General features: G+C 42.2%; 2 protein-coding genes across 2 annotated transcripts in view; one reads left to right on the top strand and one right to left on the bottom strand.

Moving 5' to 3' along the window:
- LOC143715794 (uncharacterized) overlaps nt 1-22,296 on the top strand; it is a 168,433-nt gene that overhangs the window by 62,382 nt on the left and 83,755 nt on the right. The window lies entirely within an intron of this gene.
- The window catches only part of porb (P450 (cytochrome) oxidoreductase b), a 42,528-nt gene continuing 32,829 nt past the window's right edge, over nt 12,598-22,296 (bottom strand). Inside the window, exons 12-16 of the mRNA XM_077207564.1 lie at nt 20,253-20,402; nt 15,844-16,111; nt 14,117-14,262; nt 13,741-13,826; nt 12,598-13,626 (exon numbers count right to left, since the gene is read on the bottom strand). Of these exons, the coding sequence (XP_077063679.1) occupies nt 13,482-13,626; nt 13,741-13,826; nt 14,117-14,262; nt 15,844-16,111; nt 20,253-20,402 (795 nt within the window). The 3' untranslated portion in view covers nt 12,598-13,481. The remainder of the gene's footprint in view (nt 13,627-13,740; nt 13,827-14,116; nt 14,263-15,843; nt 16,112-20,252; nt 20,403-22,296) is intronic.

The raw sequence follows: 22,296 nt of genomic DNA, 5'->3' as shown, positions 1-22,296 counted from the left end.
GAGGGCATCAGCTCTTCCTCAGACCCACAGTCAGAGGCCCGGAGGAGCAACACCTTCACTGCTGGGAAATCAACTTTAAATGATCCTAGTACACTGTACAATAATTTGTTGCTGCATTAAATTAAGTAGGCCTCCAAATGGCTGTTCAGTCATATCAACTGTTAAACCTTGAGTAGTAATGAATTACTTTGACTTGTGAAAGTCTACATATGTGAAACTACATGTAGTTAATGTAAAAAAATATGTTGCCATGAGTTATTGATAACATTTCCCCCCAGTCAAGTCGTCCTCATTTATATAGCGCTTTTAACAATGTAGATTGTTTCAAAGCAGCTTTACAGAGATACAAATATAATTTAAGGTAACAGAGATTGGTTTGGTTTTATAGTGGTTCTTGAAACGAACCGTTCTTTTTTCCAGCTAAAGTTAGTTTTGATTGATTCACTTCCGTCTAAATGATCATTTGTTATTAAATTAGGGGCCGCTAAGACGACACCGTTCTCTCTAAACAGACTTTAAACGTGAACCTGTGATAGACGCTGATGGCGTTCACATGCGCATTAAGAATTGATTCTATAGTTATGTGCGTTTGAATATATGTGCGCAGGTTTGTAATTCCTTACAAACCATGCCTAAACAAACTACTTGTCTTGTCTATAAATTTTGATGCAGAATTTTATTTTATCTTATCACTTTGGGTAGGTACCCGAACCGAAAAATTCCACAACGCTTTATCTGTAGAGTGGTATAGGGATCCTCCATAGGGAGAGGCTAGTTGGCACTTCAGCACTGCATTGCCATCAGGTCCAGGCGAAAGTCCTTCGTCAGATCTGGAAACGGCCTGGATCCGGCAGGCTGCGGGAAAACGTCTCTGGTTACTCACGTAACCGTAGTTCCCTGAGAGGAGGGAACGAGACATTACGTATGGGGAAATCCATTTTCCTCGAATCATGAAGTCTGATAGAATAACTCTTTTGCTTGCAAATAGCCAATGGCAGTCCCGCCATCACCTGATTGGCTGACACTGCTCAATATAGGTGACGGCGGGCGCCAAAAACCTCAGAATCTTAGCTGAACGAGAGTAAGGAACTGTGAGCCCCTTCCCACACGGCAGGTTACGTAATGTCTCGTTCCCTCCTCTCAGGGAACTACGGTTACGTGAGTAACCAGAGACGTTCCCTTATCGAGTCGGTCTCTCGACATTACGTATGGGGAGCAATAAAACCCCCGCCGCGTGGGAAAAACCCCGCCCAGCTAGAACAAGCTGAAGATAGCACAAGCGCTAATCACTATACAGCTCAGGAACCGCCACCGGACCTGGTCGAAACCACCTCTTGGCACAGAGCCAAGTCGGCAACCGCACCAACGTGGCCCCTCCCACACAGTTAAGCAACACTGAACTGAATGAGTGGGGAATTGCAGCAATGTGATTGGTGCTTAGGAATACACTGCCGGCTTATGAATGCGGGCATAATAATAAGGACACAACATAGAGAATAGATAGCTTTATATTGCTAATAACTCACGCTTAGTCGGAACCGGAACCGAGTGTGCGCAACTAGGGGCATGTCTAGCCTAGTCCAATGACAGCTCAGCTTTCTCTCCCTGTACTGACAGTACATGCGGTGTGAATGAAGGAATATTCAAGTTATAGAATCTCGCAAACGTATTACGCGACGACCAGCCTGCCGCGAAGCAAATGTCCTGGATAGACATACCTCTCGCCCACGCCCATGATGACGCCAAACTCCTAGTGGAGTGGGCATGCACTCCTATAGGGCAAACAGCTCCCCGAGAAGTATAAGCCAGTCGCACAGCCTCCACTATCCAGTGTGATAGCCTCTGTTTCGACAGCGCGCCACCTTTCTTGGCACCCGCGAAGCAGACGAAGAGCTGCTCTGAAGTTCGAAAATGGCTAGTTCTGTTCACATAAGCACGCAGGGCACGCACGGGGCACAAAGCGTCCTTCTGAGACTCTGAAATACTGACCACATCGGGGCAAAATGCTGGAATTGTAATCACCTGGGCTCTGAATGGAGTTGAGAGCACTTTAGCACTTGGGTAAAAGTCTGACCATGCAATCTTCCGGTCCAAACTGCATACATGCACTGTTCACTGACAGAGGCTGTAAGTCCCCCACCCGCTTACCGCAGGCTAGCGCGAGCAAAAGCGCCGTCTTGAATGAGAGAACTTTGATGTCACTAGACTCAGCTGGTTCGAAAGGCGGGTCAGACAGCGCACTAAGCACTAACGACAGGTCCCACACCGGCACCTGACGAAGGCGGGGGGGGAAAGCCGCCTCGCTCCCCGGAGGAAACCCGTTATCAAAATGTGTTTCCCCACTGAATGGCCATCTACATTACGACAAGCAGCAATAGCGGCCACGTAAACTTTCAGTGTAGATGGCGAACTGCCAGCATCCAGACGCTCCTGTAGGAAGGTCAAAATAATGGCGATATCGCAATTCCTGGGGTTCTCCTTTTTGTCAACACACCAGTTAGCAAACACCCTCCACTTTAGAGCGTATAAGCGCCTCGTTGAAGGGGCTCTAGCCTCTGCTATTGTCTGTAGTACCCGCTGTGATACTCCATGCTGATCTGCCACACGTGCAGGTCCCACAGCTCCGGGTTGGGGTGCCATATGGTCCCCCTCGCCTGAGATAGGAGGTCTCTTCTCGGCGGTATCCGCCACGGGGGAAAAAGCGCCATGTTCACTAGCTCCGGGAACCACGGCTGGTTGGGCCATCTCGGCGCTACCAGAACCAACGCACATCTCTCCTCCCTGATCTTTTGCAGCACCAGCGGCATTAACTTGATCGGAGGAAAAGCATACTTCCGCCCCTTCGGCCAGCGGCTCGACAGTGCGTCTCCCTTTAGAGGGGCCGTCGTCAATGCAAAGAACAGCGGGCAGTGGGCGTTCTCCTGCGATGCGAAGAGATCGATCTCCGCTTTGCCAAACAGATTCCAGATCATGTTTACCGTCTGCGGATGAAGCCTCCACTCTCCGTGCACAATGCCGTCCCTGGACAGCATGTCCGCGCCGCAATTCAAACTGCCCGGCACATGTACTGCTCGAATCGACAGTAGTACTTTGTCCGTCCATAATAATAGCCGCCTTGCTAGCCCCTGCAGGGATCGCGAACGTAAACCTCCCTGGCGATTTATGTACGCCACCACTGCCGTGTTGTCCGTTCTGATGAGAACATGACGGTCTTTCACAAATGGGAGGAACCCACGCAGCGCTAGATGAACCGCTTCCATCTCCAAGCAGTTTATATGCCAGCGCGTCCGATCTCCTGTCCACGCACCGAATGCCGGTCTGCCATCGCAAAGGGCTCCCCAGCCTGACAGCGACGCATCCGTAGGGACCACTACGCGTCTGACCACTCTGCCCAAAGCAGCTCCCTGCTCGAACATGGTCGTGCCGAACCACGGTGCTAGAGTCTCCAGACATGAACGCGTTATAACAAGGCGTTCCGTTCCCGCTCTCCATGCCCGCGGCTGTACGCGCCCCTGTAACCAGTGCTGAAGCGGTCTCATGTGTAATAAGCCCAGTCTGCAGACGGAAGCTGCAGCTGCCATTAGACCGAGTAGCCTCTGAAACGTTTTTAAGGGGATGGCTCTGCCTTGAACGAATAGGGCTAACACTCTCTGAATCGACTGGATTCTCGCCTCTGATAGCTTCGCGATCATAGTGCGCGAGTCCAGCACCATACCGAGGAATGTGATGGACTGGCACGGTTGAAGCGCGCTCTTCTGCATGTTCACAGACAGTCCCAAATCCGTCAGGTGAACGAGGAGTCTGTGTCTGTGTTCCACAAGGACACTCTTCGAACGCGCGATGACTAACCAGTCGTCGAGATAGTTCAGAATGCGCATTCCACTGAGCTTCAGGGGAGCAAGCGCTGCATTCATGCACATTGTAAACACACGGGGTGCCAGGGCCAGCCCGAAAGGCAGCACTTTGAACTGGTATGCCACACCCTCGAAAGCAAACCGAAGGAAGCGCCTGTGATGCGGGGCTATCTGAATATGGAAGTATGCATCCTTTAGATCCACTGCAAGGAAGTAATCGTCGGGCTGAATGTGCGCGAGGATCTGCTTCACTGTTAACATTTTGAACTCGCGTTTCGCGAGCGCTTTGTTCAGTAATCTCAGATCCAAAATAGGGCGCATACCTCCGTCCTTCTTTGGTACAAGAAAATAACGGCTGTAGAAACCGGAGTTTTTCCGCTCTTCGGGAACTATCTCTACTGCTTGTTTGGCCAGGAGAGAGGAGATTTCTTCCCGAAGTAACGGGGCGCTCTGTTCTGACACCTCTGTCAAAATCACACCGCCGAAGCGGGGTGGTCTGCGAGCGAATTGGAGCGTATAGCCGCGTTTTATCGTGTTTAACACCCACATTGAAGCCGTCGGTAGTGTTGACCACGCACTCAGGTGACTCGATAGGGGGGGCTTTAATGAATGCTGCGGCGGGGGCTGGGCGCCAGCCACCGGGGAAGCATTGGCCGCTATATTGAGGGCAGATGGCTCGTTCGCGGCTCTTAGCGCGGGGACATAAATAACCACCTTCTCGGGTTTCCCCGAGCTTCCGCTCTGCGAAACGTCTCCCGGGGGAGAGGTTTTGCTTATGGCGCGGGTAATAGTGTTGGGAGGAGGAAAGCTCTTTTGCTGAGACATGTAATGCACTTTGTTTATTGAAACAGAACACAGCGGTTTCAAAATCAACACATTCTCGCCGAACTCTGGGCGGGAACACGCCCTCTTTGCAGCGGGTCCGACGAACACGTCCCGCGCTCCCTCCTCCCCGACACACGCATCAGGAATGCCGCTCCTTTTTGCCCGCCGGGCGTCCTTGGCTACTAGAGGCCGGCTTCGCACCGAAGCGGGGCTGCTTCCTGAACTGCCTCTGGCGGAAGGGGGGCTCTGGCTCGTGACGTTCTGCCGCGCTCGGGGGCGCGCGTCTGGTAGGTCCCGCTGGGCGCTGTGCAGAGGAAGATCTGGATCTCGCCGCCGGGGGGGCTTGAGACCGTTTCGGCAGCAGATGCGGCATCATTCTAGACTGCTTGACGGTCTCTGCGTACTTGTCGGATAACGACTCCACCGCAACACCGAAAAGGCCCGTGGGGCTTACCGGAGCGTCCAGGAACTGCCTTTTGTCAGTATCGCGCATCCCCGACAGCGTTAGCCACAGATGGCGATGCAGGGCCACAAGACTGCCCATATTGCGTCCGATTCCCTGAGCGACCTTCTTAGACGCCGCCAGAGCGAGATCTGCCGCCGTGCGCAGTTTCCTGAGCAACTCAGGGTCCGGGCTTCCCTCATCCAGGAGTCGCGTCTGGAAAACCTGCAGGATTGCCATCGTATGGAGGGCAGATGCTGCATGTCCCGCAGAAGTGTAAGCCTTCTCAGCCATGTGGGCAGTAGCGCGACATGGTCTGGAAGGCAGTTGGGCGGTCTTCCAGCCAGGAGAAGACGCCAGATGAGCCGCGATGGCATCCTCGACGGGAGGCAACCGAGCGTACCCTAATTTCTCAGCTCCTTCCACTGTAGTCAGCAGCTGGGTACCTTGTGCATGGGCTCGGGCTGAGTAAGGGGAGCGCCATGATCTGGTGAGCTCCCCGTGGACCTCAGAGAAAAAGGGGGCGGGTCTCCGCGGGGCTTCAGCTTGACGGCCTGCGCCGAGGAAGGAACCGTCCATCCATCTTTTCGACGGCAGCTCCTTGGGAGCCGTCCACTCCAGCTCCATATCTGCCACCGCCTCTGAGAGAATGGCCATTAGCTCCGCATCCAAAGAGGCGGGGGCGCCTTCAGACGGAGACTCGGACCATGCTCCGGGGTCGGAGGCATTGGTGGACATGGCGTCGTCATCGTCGTATCCAAACGAGACCATTTCCCGCGCTTCCTGAGGAGGGCGGTAAGAGGCCTCAGAGTAAGTCACGGGCTCTGCCACGTGAGGATGGCGTGGGCCTTGGGCCGACGACAGCGCCTCAACAGAACCCGCGGATGGAAATCTCTGCTGTCTCCCGGTCCGCGGCTCGACGGCGGCAGACTGGGGAGAGGCAGGAGACACAAGGTCGTCGTTACGTGTAACGGCCAGCCTTGCACGAAGGATCTTGATGGGAAGCTCCTCACAGGCGGGACATCCCGATCCCTCAAGTGCCGCCTCAGCGTGGTCCCGACCCAGGCACAGCACACAAAGTTTGTGTGCATCCGGGAATTCGATGGGTCCACCACACGTGCGACAAAGAGACATAGTAGAATCCACCGGAACGCGAGAGGGGATAAAAACTCCTAATTTTACTCCGCTCTGAATGCGTAAATCAAACGGTGAAACAGACTCGAGTGAAGAAAAAAGATTCTGAGGTTTTTGGCGCCCGCCGTCACCTATATTGAGCAGTGTCAGCCAATCAGGTGATGGCGGGACTGCCATTGGCTATTTGCAAGCAAAAGAGTTATTCTATCAGACTTCATGATTCGAGGAAAATGGATTTCCCCATACGTAATGTCGAGAGACCGACTCGATAAGGGAACCTCGGGATAAACAAAGACACTAAAATTAGCGTAGATGCCATTCTTCTTATGATGTAACGAGTACATCAGGATTTGAGGGAAGTGTTCCCATTTCCGGCTGACCTAATCTAAGCAGCCTAATATTGAATTATAGAAGTCTATAGAGTTTTATGTGCATGCTAGGTCAAAGAGATGTGTTTTTAGTCTAGCTTTGAACTGACAGACTGTGTCTGCTTCCCGGACAATGTTAGGAAGATTGTTCCAAAGTTTTGGTGCTAAATAGGAAAAGGATCTACCGCCAGCAGTCGATTTATATATTCTAGGTATTATCAACTGGCCGGAGTTTTGAGATCGCAATAGACGTGAAGCACTATAATGCGTTAAGAGCTCGCTCAAGTACTGGGGAGCTAAACCATTTAGTGCTTTGCAAGTAATCAGCAATAATTTACAATTTATACGATGTTTAATAGGGAGCCAATGCAGTGTTGACAGAACCGGGCTAATATGGTCACACTTCCTGGTTCTGGTAAGAACTCTAGCGGCTGTGTTTTGGACCAGCTGTAGTTTGTTTATTAAGCGTGCAGGGCAACCACCCAGTAGAGCATTACAATAATCTAGCCTTGATGTCATGAACGCATGAACTAGTTGTTCCTCATTTGTCACTGAGAGCATATGACGTAATTTAGATATATTTTTAAGATGGAAAAATGTGGTTTTACAGACACTAGACACGTGACTTTCAAATGAAAGATTGGTATCAAAGAGCACACCCAGGTTCCTAACTGACGACGAAGACTTAACAGAGCAGCCATCAAGTGTTAGACGGTATTCTAGGTTATTACGTGTGGAAGTTTTTTGTCCAATAATTAGAATCTCTGTTATCCCAGTGTACTTCATTGTAATGTGTTTTCCTCTTTTGTGCAGTTTTAAACAATACACCAACACTTTTACCTGTTCCCAAGCAAGTGCTGGCTGAAGCATGTGCAGGAAGACTTTTTCTAACGTTACATCAAAAGGGAAGAAAGTACAACACTTTGTAATGCCCTCAGGGCAGTGAAGAAACCCTCTCAGGTATCTTTAAGTGCATAAATAACTTTACTAAATTTACACTTGAGTACCTATTATTTCTAATATGAGTTGCAGGAGTCCACATCTACAGAAGAGTCTGCACAAAGCAGTGATGCAGAGGTGGGCAGTGTTGACTTTTCCTTTTAATGTTTAGTGCATAAGCCATGTGTTGAGAGGTTTACCCCTACCCCTAGAAAATAGAGTATTTTGAAAATACTTGACAACTTAAAGAAAAAAAAAAAAACTAGCACAGAGATAGAGTTGCTTCATAGGAACTTCAGAGTAAGTGATATATTATTTCACACAGAGTACTATTGCTGACTTTGCATAATATCTCTTATTGCAGGCAAACGATGACTACCACTTTTCTTTACAAAGAACATTTAAAATAAAACTCAAAGAACTAAGCATATTTGTATTGTCTTTTATTAAACATTAATTACATGTTTTATATTTTTTCTGATGGTGCAATGTTGTGTAATATGGGACATGCAATGTCACAGGCCCTGTCAGGTGCAGCCATCAGACTTTTCAGACACTTTAGTTGGCTAAGTTCACTTCATTGTGTGCCCTTGTCCTGGCTAGAGAGGCATTGTAACTGGTCTGGGAATAATGGGGTCATAAAACACGTCTCCAAGCAGGATCCTTTTGTAATCACCTGTATAATGGAAAAAAAATTCAGTTCTGTTAGGATAAGCATAAGTGTATATCACACACCATCTAAGAGATTTTAGTCGGTCAACTGCCTTTTTAAAATTTGATATAATATTACTAAACTGGAATATTAAGAATCGCAATAGTAACTTGCCTGCACTGTTATTAAAGCCCGAGTCGAACATTTATGCGTTTCCAACAAATTAATGATGTAAATTAAGGGCTGTTTCATAAAAGCCGCTTAGAAAAAGCGGGGATTAAAGTCCAAAACCTGACTTGAATGAGCCGAGCTAAACATCCGCGCTTAAATTGGTTCCATAACAGTAAGTTGAGGATCATGTGATCTTACTAATTTGAGTCAGGTTTAAATAGTCTAGATAATTGCGAGTGCACCCCATTGTTTAAAAGTCCTGAAAAGTCGAGCATGGGTCAATCGATTTACTGTGGGCTACCATGGCAACAATAGGAAAAGATAGAACAGCAATGTTCACAGCAACGGAACAGCGTTTGCTATTGGAAACATATGAAGAATTTAAAGATGTCATCACCAAAAAAGGCAATACAGCGGCAATAAATAAACCAAGAGAGAAAGGTTGGCAGGAAATTGATGATCGTCTCAATGCGTAAAGTAGCGGTGTAAACTATTTAAAATACTTTATCAACATTGAATGTGTGTCACAATACATTGCAAAGTTTGTGTGAATAACAGTAACGTTAATTGCTTTCACGCAGCAGCAACTGAAGTGAAGGAAAAAGAACCTGGCAGCAGATGAAAATAAAATATAAAAATATAGTTCAGAATGTTAAATCTAATGGTATGTACATATGTAATCAATGCCAGCTTGATGTTACAACTATTCAGGTTTTTGTTATTTTTTTTAATTGCAGCGACCAAAAAGACGACTGAGGTTGCAGGCACTGGGGGAGGGCCACCACCAGCCAGCTTCACTCCTGCAGAGGAGCTGGCTTTGGGAATTAATAAAGGGAGGCCCGTCCTTGAGGGAATAGAGGGGAGGGGAGGGGGGGGGGGGGGGGGGGGGGGGCTTTATGGATCCACCAGACATCATGTTGCCTGTGAGTATGAGACCTTTTAAATCAGTCATGTAAGCTAATGAGTTTAACTGAGTTTAATCAGTGGTCACAGGGAGAAGGCCCATCAGTTGAGGAGGATAAGGAGACTGTGTCTGTATGTTCAAGGAGGCCTGAGGTACTCACAGGTTACATGCTATACTGTATTGAATATTAAAAAGTGTTGCTACTTGTGTGATAAAATGATCATAATCTGATTTCAGGATGCTGACACTGTTCTAGAGCCCTCTCAGTCTGGGACCACATGTGACAAAGTGAGTATTAAGAAATGAAAACAATGTGACAAGAGTATTCAATGAAATAACTTAAATCTATGTTGCTACAGAAAACATAAAAGGAGTGTATAAACGCTACCTCCTTAAACAAACGGAAGCGATTGATATCGACATCCAGTATTAAAACTGAAGATGAGGAAGTTGGAGCTGGAAATTCAACAGCTACAGAAAAATGCAAGTAGAACTACCATTTTAAAAAAAAGGAAAAAAACCAAAAAAACATTACCTTTTTGATCACTTCCTACAACATTTATTTGTGTGTTTTCACCCCTAACAGGCAGATTCACTCTGAATAAAGACAAATCACATTAAATACTTTGACTTCTGTGTGTTTGTTCAACTAAGGAGAAAGTTGAGGGGCCAGTGGTACATTTTAAAGGCTACACATGGTTTAGACCATATTAAGCAAAATAATTATTTGCATACGTGTCTCTTTTAAGTCTGCCTGTTTAGTTTTCTTCCAATACTGCTTCATTGCCCCAGTCTTCCTCTTCAAAAATCCTTGGTTGCCTCTCTCTCCTCAGACAAGCAATGTTATGGAGCACTACACAAGCAACTACAATGCCACATGCCCTAGGTGGAGTCACTCTGAGATGCTTGAGGCACTGAAACCTTGACTTTATCAGCCCAAATGCCATCTCAATACGACCTCTTGTGCGTGCATGGGCAATGTTGTAGCGGTGCTGTGCCTCTGTCTGGGGCTCCTGATAGGGAGTCAAGAGGTAAGGCAGGCATGGGTATCCCTTGTCTCCCAGCAAAACTCCTGAGAATTCTCCTGCATAGACAGAATGAATGAATAAATATAGATATATAATGTAGTTTTTTTCGTCTTTTTTTTAAGACTTTTTGCGATTAAGTGATTACTAGCATACCTCTTGCTAGTTGCTGGTAGAGAGATGAGGCTCTAAAGATTCATGCACAGAGCCTGGCCATTTGGCCTCTACATTTGTGATGATGCAATCTGCATCACTAATCATCTAAAATAAATTAAACCTGTAGGTCACTACATTTTAATTGCAATGAACTAAACACTGGTGCCCAGCTTAGTACAGAACACTCAGTGCTAGAGCATAGCCTTCAATATCAACTCAGTGGGACCGTACCTGTACATTGATGCTGTGCACTGATTTCCTATTCACAAAGTCCGCTTCATGTGGACCAGACGGACACTTAATACGCACATGGGTGCAGTCCAATGCACCGATAACATTTGGGAAACCTAGGAAAATTATTTGTTTGTTTTAAATATGTCCCATGTAAAATCAACAGTCAAGAAATATTTCCATGTTTTATAGATATTTGAACTTACAAGCTATTCCATGAAAGGCATGTTTAATGGTACGAATAGCTTTGTGGCCAGGGAATGTGATGAACACATTGAGTAGTCTTTTTAAAGAAAGGTACACAGTTAGTACAGAGCGGCAAACTGATGCTTTGCTGATATTCTCTGCATCTCCAACATGTGTACAAAAATGTTCCACTGGCAAAAAAGCGAAGTGCAATGCACACCATCTGTGGGACTGTGAGCGCTCTGTTGTGGCGTGTATTATTTGCAATGTATGGGCTTAGTAATCTACAAATATATGCAATCCCATCTCTTGAGAACCTATATCGCTCATACAGGTAGCTGTCATTAAAAGCCAATGGGTCTGACCTGTCTCTGAAAGTTCTCTCTCTTTGAAATGCCCTCCGCAAGACTATAGCTCCCTCATCCACCACCTCATCTATGAAAGGACACACCATGGTTAAGTTTGGAAACGAGTTCAGCTCCCTATTTATATACTTTTAATTAATTAATTACCAAACTCATTAACCAAACTCACCAATTAAACGCACAAGTTTTGAACATTTCTTAGTGTATTTATACCTTATAATTTCTTACATTTATTAGTAAAGTAAATTTCCGTCTTTATTTATTTAAATTTTTTTTTATTAATAGTGGTTAAGTAAAATAAAATGACATCGAAATACCATCAGGTGAGTATAAATGGTATACTCGTTAAGCCTGAACTCAGACTTAGCCTGACAGTTAGCCTGCCCCGGACCAGGTTAATTTGCCAGCATAAGTTGCCGGGGTAACTGAGTTTGAACTTTTTTAAGTTTGATTTATGAAACCGAATCTACCAAAAATAAGCCTGACTAACCGAAATAAGCCTGGCTTATACTCTAATCTTGGTTTATGGAACAGCCCCCAGGATGAGCGTCGAAGAACCAAACAATCCAAGATCATGCCAAATCGCCAACAATCAAATCCTGCTAACTGAGTTAGCGACGTACGAAGAACGGGCCCCAGCTAAAGTGATTGATTCACTAAAAAGTTCCGCCGCAAAAGATCCTTAGTTATTAACTTACACCGCTAAAAACTGAACAATTTAAAGAACAGTGCCTGGTGGCTCGAGAACACAAACCTTGAAATAGTTTCCAAGGTGCAAGCGTTGAAGAAAAATTATATATATATATATATATATATATATATATATATATATATATATATATATATTCCAAGGTGCAAGCGTTGAAGAAAAATTATATATATATAATATATATATTTTTTTTCTCTGCGCAAGCTTTAAAAACGCAAACCTGTGAAAACGCTGACGGCTTGCACATGCGTATTAGGAGTTCAGTCTATAGGTATGCGCGTTTGAATATATGTGCGGCGTGTAGTCTTTCTTTACAAATTGACCTAAACAAAATTCAATTGACTTTGTCACACAACTTTCATCATGCGAAACTCAACAATTGTACCAAACAAATAAAATTAGCGAAGACGAACATTTTTCTTCACTCCACTTCCAACTTCCACAGATGTTAGTGTTGACGACTTTTAATAATACTCTTAAATGTGGAAAATTATAATGAATAAGTAGGTGTGTTCAAACTTTTCACCTTTGTAATAGGCAAACTACCTCTAAGATTATAGACAACTAAACTGTCCTTACATGTAGAGGTTTAAATCAGACAGGTGAAAGTGAACAAAAATGGGTTAAGGACAAAGGTGATGTTAAATTGAAATTTAATAATTACAAAGATAAGCCTAAAAAAGTTGTAATGTACTGGAAACAATACTTGCATATAAAACTTGATGAGGTCCTGCCCAAAAAACAATTACTACTTCAACTTATAGAATTATATCACCTCCCAAAATAGTAAAGTTTTCTGCAGCAATGCTGGTCTTCAAGTCCCACTAATGAAAAAATGCAAACTACACAGTAAATAAGGCACAAGAGCTTGACAAATCGGTTCCTCAGACCAGTATTTGTTCCCTTGTCTGTGTCTCAGCATTCACACACACTCTCTTATAGATACAATGAGTTCTGTTACGTCTAGTGTAGTCTGAATCTGTGAGGGTCATCCAGTTTGAAATGGTTACATTCATATTCAGACATAATTTTAAAAAAGGTGGGACAAGAAATAAAGACATTGAAATTGCTTTACAGAACTACAAAAAGAGAGAAAAAAAAGGTGATCCACCTTCACAGTACAACTGCATGTTTGCACTGTTTATGACCTCTGAAGGTTTCCAAAATATTTCAGAAATTACCAAGAAAATCATCAAATATAGTCAAGATCTCACTCCACGAAGAACCGTTTTTTAGTGAGTTAAAGTTTCTTCATGCTTAAAACCCATACCACGTGTTTGATTACAAAGTTCCATGCATAACTTGTGTTTGATTACTATGTTAAAATCGTTATTCTACACATCTTTAACATTTTTTTTATAAATTTTTTTTGTTTACATCATTCACTTTAGAATGAGGGAATGTGTGTCAGTGTTTTCTTTTCTTAGACAAACATGTCAGAATGACAATAGCAAACACATATAAACTCTTCCTTATAAAATCATCAGAACATCAGGAATGTAGAGAACAGGAATGGTCCTTTAACTCCAGACGTCCTGTGAATAGCGTCCTTTAGTCATCAGTTTCTTGATGTAATCTACAGCTTGAGCGCGGCTCATTCCTCCCAGCTCCTCTGCGATCTCGTAGAAGGCGTTCTGCACGTCCCGAGCCATGTTGCGGGCGTCTCTGCAGTAGCAAAATCATGGGCAATGGTTATTACAACAGTTTCAGGGATGCCTATGTCTCATGGATGTCTCAACATGTTTTTGATTTTTGGGACTAGTTCTGAAATGTACGCACCCACAGATGTAGATGTGGGCATTGTCTGTGTGGATTAGTTTCCAAATAGTCTCCTTGTTGTTCTTCAGGAGATGTTGCACATACACCTGGGTGAAAATACAAATAAAGTAAGTAATGCAGAGAATGGTTAAACAATTTATAAAAACAGAACAGCTCTCTCTTTTCCTGTGATTCATTCATAAATGTATTAATGCCATGACTTTTACAGTTTTTGATTAAATATAAAATGAGTTTAGAGAGGAAGTGCAGATTATTTTTTCTATTTTGGCTCTCAATTACAAAAATAATGTTACCAAAGTTTATTAGGGAGACATATTTGAGAGTGGGTCAAAATAACTGCAGAGGTGTATGTGTGTGTGTGTGTGTGTTACTGTACCTTCTGTGCCTGGTCTCTGGAAAAAGCTACATTGAGTGCCGTCAGAACGCCAGTCTTCTCAAACTCCTCGAGGTCCTCTTGGTACAGAAAGTCCTCGTTCTTGTGACGACAGCCAAAGTACAACTCTGTCTCTCCAACTTCCTTACCTACAAGTGGGAAATCAAGATATTGATTGCATGAGGGTTACAAAAGTAGGGATTTGCACATAACGTCCCATTGCTTTTGATACTAGTGTAGTGTAGCGGGACCTAATAGTCCCAATCAGTGTTGGAGTAACACAATACAAGTAGGGCCAGATACACAATCTGATTACTTTTTCAAGCAACTATTAATGTAACATATTACTTTAAAAATGTTCAAATGTATTGACTGCCAGCTGTCCTGTCCCCATGCTGAGAGAAAGCAGGAGTAAGTGCAGAGATGTTGTGTGCGCTTTGTAAACATGATGATTATTGTAGTTCTACACTAAATGTGAACTCATCTCACTTGCACAAAAACAGATTCAGGATTCCTTAAAATTAATAAAAACACTGATATTCAAACTCAGAATATTATGCAAACCTGGAAATTAAATATGTTAAATACTCAAATGTTAAATTACACAAATATACTTTATGTATATAATCTCACTTTATTAACCAATTTCTTTGCTGCTGACAAATAGATAAACATCACATTACTTTCCAAAAAAAAAAAATGTATAAAAAATGTAACACAACTAGTTACTTTTTTAGGAAGTTTTTACTATAAAAAGTACATAAAAAAGATACCATGTCCCTACAAAACAAATGGTTATATTTATGCTCTTAATATATGTAAATAAATATATTTGTTAAACAAGTTTGTATGAATCTGTCATGGCTACCAATGCAATTCTATTACGGGCATTGTAAATGTAACTGGTAAATGTGAATCATTACAATGATATACTGCAATATTCAACAGGTAATGCTTTTTAATATTATTATTGTTATTTTAGTGCTACTCTCTAAGATCAGGACGTGACCGAGGAACCTGTGAACTCTTCATATCACACCTAGACTGTACTGTAGCTTTTTGTAGAGTAAAAATGTATTGTGTTTTTATATCAACGTTTGGGACAAACTTAAATGAGTAATTTTAAGAACAAATGCAAAAGCTTGACCAAAAAAACGAAACATTTCTGAGAGTGAAGTTACAAGATACAAGAGAAGTCCTGATGTGAAATTACTGTGAAAGTGATGCAATTATAAACCTGTAATAGCATTAGATCTGAGCACTAGGTAAACTCGTACAACAGCTGCCGTCTGTGTCATAGATGTTAATCAGATAACCAAACAAGATGAGAAAATAAATCACTCACTGCTCTTAAAGGAATAGTTCACCTAAAAATGAAAATTCGGTCATCATTTACTCTCCCTCAAGTTGTTTCAAACCTGAAAATGTAAATGATGACAGAATTTTAATTTTTAAGGGAACTATTCCTTTAACTCAGTGACTTTAGTAGCTAACAATCGTGCAGTGTTTAAAACTCACCTGGGCTACTGTGTATGAAAGAAAAATATGGAAAACAGAAGCAATATACTTTATATCATGCATCTGATTTACGCACATAGTAAGTAAATCAATTAGAACAAAAGTTAATGCGATTACTTGAGTCGTTGCGTTGATTTTGAATACATGTCTCAGCCTCCCTTGCCTCTTCTGATTGTAATAAGCACATAACAGCAGAAGTCCATGACTCCTACCTTGCTCTTTGAGCCAGCCTCGCTCCTGAATGAAGCCAATGAAGGGTGCGATACCAGTACCAGGTCCGATCATTATAACTGGGTTTGTGGACTTGAAGGGCAGGCGGAACTGGGATTTGCGGATGTACATGGGCACTGTAGCCTTGTGCCCGTTGTCGGTGGGCATCTTGTTCTTCAGCCAGTTAGTGGCCACTCCTTTATTGACACGGCCAGTCTTAGTCTCATACTCCACCACAACAGCACAGATGTGGATGCTGTTGGGGTGAACCTGTCACATGCAGGACACATTTAAACACACACAACATACAAAGTCAATTATTTCATTTTAAAGTGACCCTATTATGGTATTTTAAAGGTTTCTGGTTTTGTTTTGGAGGTTTACATAATTCCAAGGTCAAAAAACACTACATTTCTCTCATAATATACACTGCACAAGAACTCATTTTCTCAAAGAGTCTGAAAAAGATTCAGTCTCTCTAAACCCCTCTTTTCAGAGCGTTACTGTGCTCTGATTGGTCAGATGGCTCAGTCTGTTGTGATTGGTCTAACGCTTACAGGACTTGTCAAGAACAAAATGCCCATTACCATATCTCGACATGTCGACAACACAAACCAAACCAAACCAGGCCTCAGCTACACCTACAGTGTTTGATGCTCAAAGTAGACATTGTTCATGGGCAGCCAATGAACACCATTAGTTACATTTTTAAGTAGGTTTGTAACAGGAAGTGAGACTGGAATTACTGACGACTCATTTCAGGCAGTTCAGAATCTTTCTTTTAGGAGAAAATAACTTTATTTGTCGTGCAATTTGATCTTTGAAACTTCACAGTTATGTTACATTGACAAATGGCTATGTTATACACTACATGAAAGGTGTGGGATTGCAAATTTAAGAAACTGTTTAAGATCTGCTGATCCTGATATAACATCACATGAAAAACTGAGGTACACTGTGTTTAGCATTTAAGGTAAAGATGATGATATCAGATGAATGATTCTGTTAAGTAATGTTTCTGCCAGTTCCTGTTCTCTTTATTGTAAGTTAAATGAGCCGGATTATGAGACTCTCACCTTTTGTCATTAATCGGTCTTAGTGCCCCTTTCCCATTCTTTGAATAGTTCTACATACTGGAGACGGGGTCCCATATCTGGATACTTCATTTGCATGCTTTGTTTAAGGTCGTCACCCAGGTGCTTTGTCTCTATCTCTATGCACTGGCCCTTAAATGTATATAAAACTACAATGTACAGATCCCTAGTTGGACTTGATGACTGCAGCACAAGTATCCTAGTCTTCACTTCTGAGATTTCCTTCAAAGATAACACCCGGAAAAAGCATAATGGGGGCACTTTAATGGTAAAGCGTCTAATTAGTCGAATAAAAGCAAAGTGGCCTTGTTCATTTATTAAACCACAAATGGATGTGACTTTTAGTATTTATAATATTTCTATTAAAGATATGTATTGAGTTAGGCACTGCGTGCGGAGTGAAAGAGCGGTCTGTGTGCTGCTACACATGCTCAGTGTTTTGAGTGCCACATACAAACCACACTCATTCATACCAACACACCCACACATTGCACAATTTATCCAATTGGCTCTATAATATGGAGAAAACAGGAATAAAGCGAGTATTTGCTTTATAGGCAGAAAATGGCACCATCTGGTAAAAAATAGTAACAATTTAAATTTTGAAGCCTTGCCAACAGAATGAAAGCCTCTTAACAAAGATTGCATAATTTTATAGTTAAATGGCCCTGGGATTCAAAATTGCAGTTTTAATGGGTTTCAATGGGGACTTTTTTGTCCAAAAGGTGCTGAGAGGGAAGTTTTCTGTACCAGTGCAAAATAGATTTTTGTTGAAATAATAAAATTCCAATAAAAATACACACCTGTGCCAAATTTTATGCAGTAAGCATTAACACAGGCAAAGTAATAAAAAAAAAAACTAAAAAAAAAAAAATGTCCATAAGGATGCACAAGGGTTAAGCTGATGCCTTTATTATTTAATGTATCTTTGAATCTGTCATGAAAATGTGTCTGTTTTTTTTTATTAGCATAAAAACTGCCTTATGTGCAATTTAAATGTTTGTTGATCATTAAATAAGTTTGATCAATTAATTGATTATTAAATAAATAGTATCTTTGGTTTCGGCTAGTTTTCAGCTAAATGAAAACTTTCATTTCGGTTTCAGTGTTTTGGTATAAAAAAAAAAAACACCTGGTATTAAGATACGTTTTGGTGGATCGGATCACAAGTGGAAGAGGGAAACACATTCCTGTTTACACCTGGTCTTTTAATCCGCCTCTTTTTCCAGCTTCAAACACTTCTGTCCTGATTTCTTCAAGGGGAGGTTCTGTGGGCGGGTAAATGTATGGGCTTTTTTCAAACCTTTCGATTTAATGGATGAAAAACACTCATGCAATTCACATATGAACACGCACGGAGATGACGGAAAAACACACAGAGATCATCAGCTTTAGTTTCTCCTCTGACAGCCACAAGACCAGTGTTAGAAACCAGGAAGCGAGAGAGAACGTTGTGCTTGGTACATTTTTCATTTTAAAACCAAACTTGGGTCTTCAGACGACAGATTAAATCCCGTCTGACTAGCGCTTCTCATAATGTTAATGCGCAGCTTGTCAGTGCAGTGCGGCTGATCGGTAGCAAATGCTACTTCATCTGAACACCAGAAGGCGTCTCACACGCAGACACGCCAAATACGCCCCGCTGCAGAAGTTCAATAACACACATCATTCTAGGAAATCCCCATCGGCATCATCGCTGTGTAGCTGAATAAACATAAGATTTAAACGCTTTGATTGTTGATTAAACATGACTTATAAACACACGACTGCCTTATTCTGTGTAAGAAACCACATGATCTCACAGAAGGATGCTCAACTGTCATTATGAAGTGAGTTTGAAGTAAAGCATGTTATTAAATGTTGTCTTTTGTTGGACAGGAGGTTCATAAATGCTTCTCATGTTTGAAAAGATGTTTGACGTGTGTTGCTTTTTCAAATGCACACTATGAGTGACTCAAACTCACAGTGCTTTCAGGTGGAGCAGCATTTAAGAGCCGTACATCAATGACAAGCTGTGCATAAAAAACAATCGCAGCCTTTGCAATTTCAAAATCGCCATAAGCCAAATCGGTTTAAAGAGCGATTACATGGAAATTGCGATTAATCGTTACCCAGTGTAAACAGGGCTTATGTTACGGTATCGGTTCTGTAGCCCGAGTGAGCATTGACGTGACAAGAGCAGTGACGTGACGAGATGCAATGTCAAAGTGTTTCTGTTAATAAACTCTTTCACCAGCGTTTCTGACAGAGTGAGGGTGGAAAATAATCATGTTTTGCAAATGTATGATTATTTACTTGAACCTCAAGAACAACATTATCAAAAACTATCCAAATATTGTTATTTATTCACTCAGAATAAAATTTTAATATCATTTGTGAAGTGATTGTTTAGAATTGTATATATATATAATATGTTATAAGCAGACTATGACGACAAAGCTGCTATTGGTAGGAATAAGCGTCAGTTTCCTGTTTTCCTATCTGTAAAAATTTTTTTTAAAAAATGGGGAGTTCCCTAATCTTTCTGCTGTCTTCTCTTGGGTTACGATATAACATTAACCCAAATATTACCATTAAGTTTTGGCAACCAACCCGAGTATTGTGGGGGTGGATTTTACACAAGCGAGCACTACTCACTTTTATTTAAGAAAATGTAAACAGCTCGATTTAATGTTTAAAAGTAGTAATTTTGATATTAATTTTGACGCAGAATAAAGGGGCGGGGCCTGGTTGAGGTTTTTAGTAGTGTGTTGAAACTGGCGGTTATGGTAAGGCGCGGGACATTTCCCAAACACACTTGAAGCGCTCGACCAATCACAACACACCGGTCCATCCGACCAATCAGAGCCCAGTGTACTTTTCAGAAGGAGGGGCTTCATAGAAACAGGAACTAAACAGAGCGTTACTGACAGACTGGGAAGAGACGAGCTGCAACAATGGAGAATATGAGAAGCATAATGTGTATGAACATTCAAGCAGGAGATCCTATTCAAGAACAGCCCAAAAAACACCAAGGGCATAATAGGTCCCCTTTCATATACTCACCAGTAAAAAGTTTTAAAAAACTAATTTGTTCCAGTTTTTAATGAAATTTATACCAGAATGCCTCAAACCATCAGATTAATCTGCGAGTAAGAGCAAAGTGATTTATATAGAGCATTTTTTTTTAATTAAGTGTTTTCATTACATCACCAAAGAAGCTCAACAAGTGAAATGTAACCCATGAGTTAAATATTACCATTTGTAGAAATATTAATGCAAACACAGATACAAAAAGTCACACATTCCATCTTTAACGTGAAGTAGAAATATCTGACCTTGGAAGATGATGAAATGGAGTAGTAGCGGGCCTGCAGTCGCGGCAGAAGCTCACAGAGGTGGTCAACAGGGGGGCGCAACGATGGCAAATCCTCAAGAATAGCCAAAATATTCCTACTTGAGTCCAGCACCCAGCTCTGGTACAATGCCTGCAATATGACAACGACAATGTCACAAATACTGTTAGCTATTGCACAACAACATAATTACAATCTAGCCCACCCTGCATTTGCCTCCAACAAGTCTGCGGTACGCTGAAAAAACTGATTAGGTAAGACAACAATCGATCACTTAATGAATCAACAGCCTATCTGCTAATCATGTTAACTATTCAACATTAATTATATTTATACTACAGGGCTGTTGAATGCTTGATTCTGATTGGTTGAGAACGTTCTAAGGTGTGCAATTATTTTCAGGGAAACGCATGGCTAACAAAAGACCTGTTCCAGGCAGGTCTTGCCCACATTACAGTTCCATATCACTGCGCGTAGTTAACTGTAATAACGTAAAATAGGATACAATTCATAACAAGAAAATACATGCAGCCCATGCGCTTGATCTGCAATTTTCGATGTCTAACTTCACAATCAATGGAAACATGCAGCCCTATATAGTCAATAGAAAATTAAACTGAATAGGCCTATATAAATAAATTGATAGTCCTGCTGCACGGGTTTTCGTAATTATTGCAGATAATAGGCTATAACAAATAAATAATTATTGATAGCCCTATGGCCTACTTGTTAATAGGACTTTGTGTTTCATTTACTACTGTCAATATTAGGAAAAAAACATGAACGAACTAATTAAAATGAATTGAATTAATTAATAAATAAATAATAACATTGAAGCACATGCCTCGCTCTCTCTCTCTCTCTCTCTCTCTCTCTCTCTCTCTCTCTAATAACTGCATTAATAACTGCATAAAGCCGGGGACACACTTATTGTAAGGCCGGTTATGAATGTAATTTGATACTTTGTTAAGATTGATCATGCCCAAACGTGTGTTTAGCGCGTTCAGTCTGTGTTTAAAATCTGCTGCAGTCGATGGAAACAGAATGTTTCAGCCAGTCGTTAAGTATGTCCAGCATTAGTCTGCTATCAGTGGCTCAAACCTCCGTTACTAACTCTAAAATGACGTTTTGGAATTAGCAACGGAGGCGTGGGATTAGATGCGCAATAAATTAGTCCTACATACAAGAGCGTTTTAATGACAAAAACTTTACAAACGTCTTGAAATACATCATTTGAACAATGTTTCGATGTGTGGTAACTGTAGTATAAGCGGCTATTAACTGTAGTAAAAATAATGCACAACGAGGTGTAACGGCCACTCCGCTTCGCGTCGTGACCGCATTACCACCTCGGGTGTGCATTATTTTTCTAATAATTCAACGGGCTGTCGTCAATTATTCCTTACATATATATGCCCCCCTGAGTTATTCAATCACGTCCTCAACAAAAAGTCTGGTCCCACTTTATATTAAGTGGCTTTAAGTACTATGTACTTGCATCTAAAAATAAGTACAATGTACTAATTGTATTCATGTTGTATTGTAAAACACATTGCTGCAATTGAGGTGTGACACGGGTAAGGTTAGAGACAGGTGTGGTTATATATTTCTATTATTCAAATGGGTCAAATGATTATTAGGCTGCATTAATTAGGTCAGCTGGTATCGGGGACACTTCCTATAACACATGATGTACTCGCTACATCATTGTATAAGAAGAATGGCATCTACGCTAATGTTAGTCTTTCGGTTTATTCCGAGGTTTACTGAAGTCAGCCGGATCCGGGCCGTGCCCAGATCAGATGGTGGACCTGCGCCAGGACACGAGCACATCGCATTATTTTCCTGTTATCACTGTGAAGCTGCTTTGATACAATCTGTATTTTAAAAAGCGCTACATAAATAAAGGTGACTTGACTTGACTGGTGATATGGGTCGGTATGGGTCGGTGGGTCAAGGTGTAAGGGAAGGGTCAACAGTGTAATTACAAATGTAATTACATGCAGGTATTTTTAATATATAAATA

The sequence above is a fragment of the Siphateles boraxobius genome, unplaced genomic scaffold, assembly GCF_051911475.1.
Source record: "Siphateles boraxobius isolate OS27281-9 unplaced genomic scaffold, OSU_SipBor_1 6, whole genome shotgun sequence".
NCBI classification, from domain to species: Eukaryota; Metazoa; Chordata; class Actinopteri; order Cypriniformes; family Leuciscidae; genus Siphateles; species Siphateles boraxobius.
The sequence above is the reverse complement of the archived record's forward strand: the minus strand, read 5'-3'. Positions and strand labels throughout refer to the sequence as shown.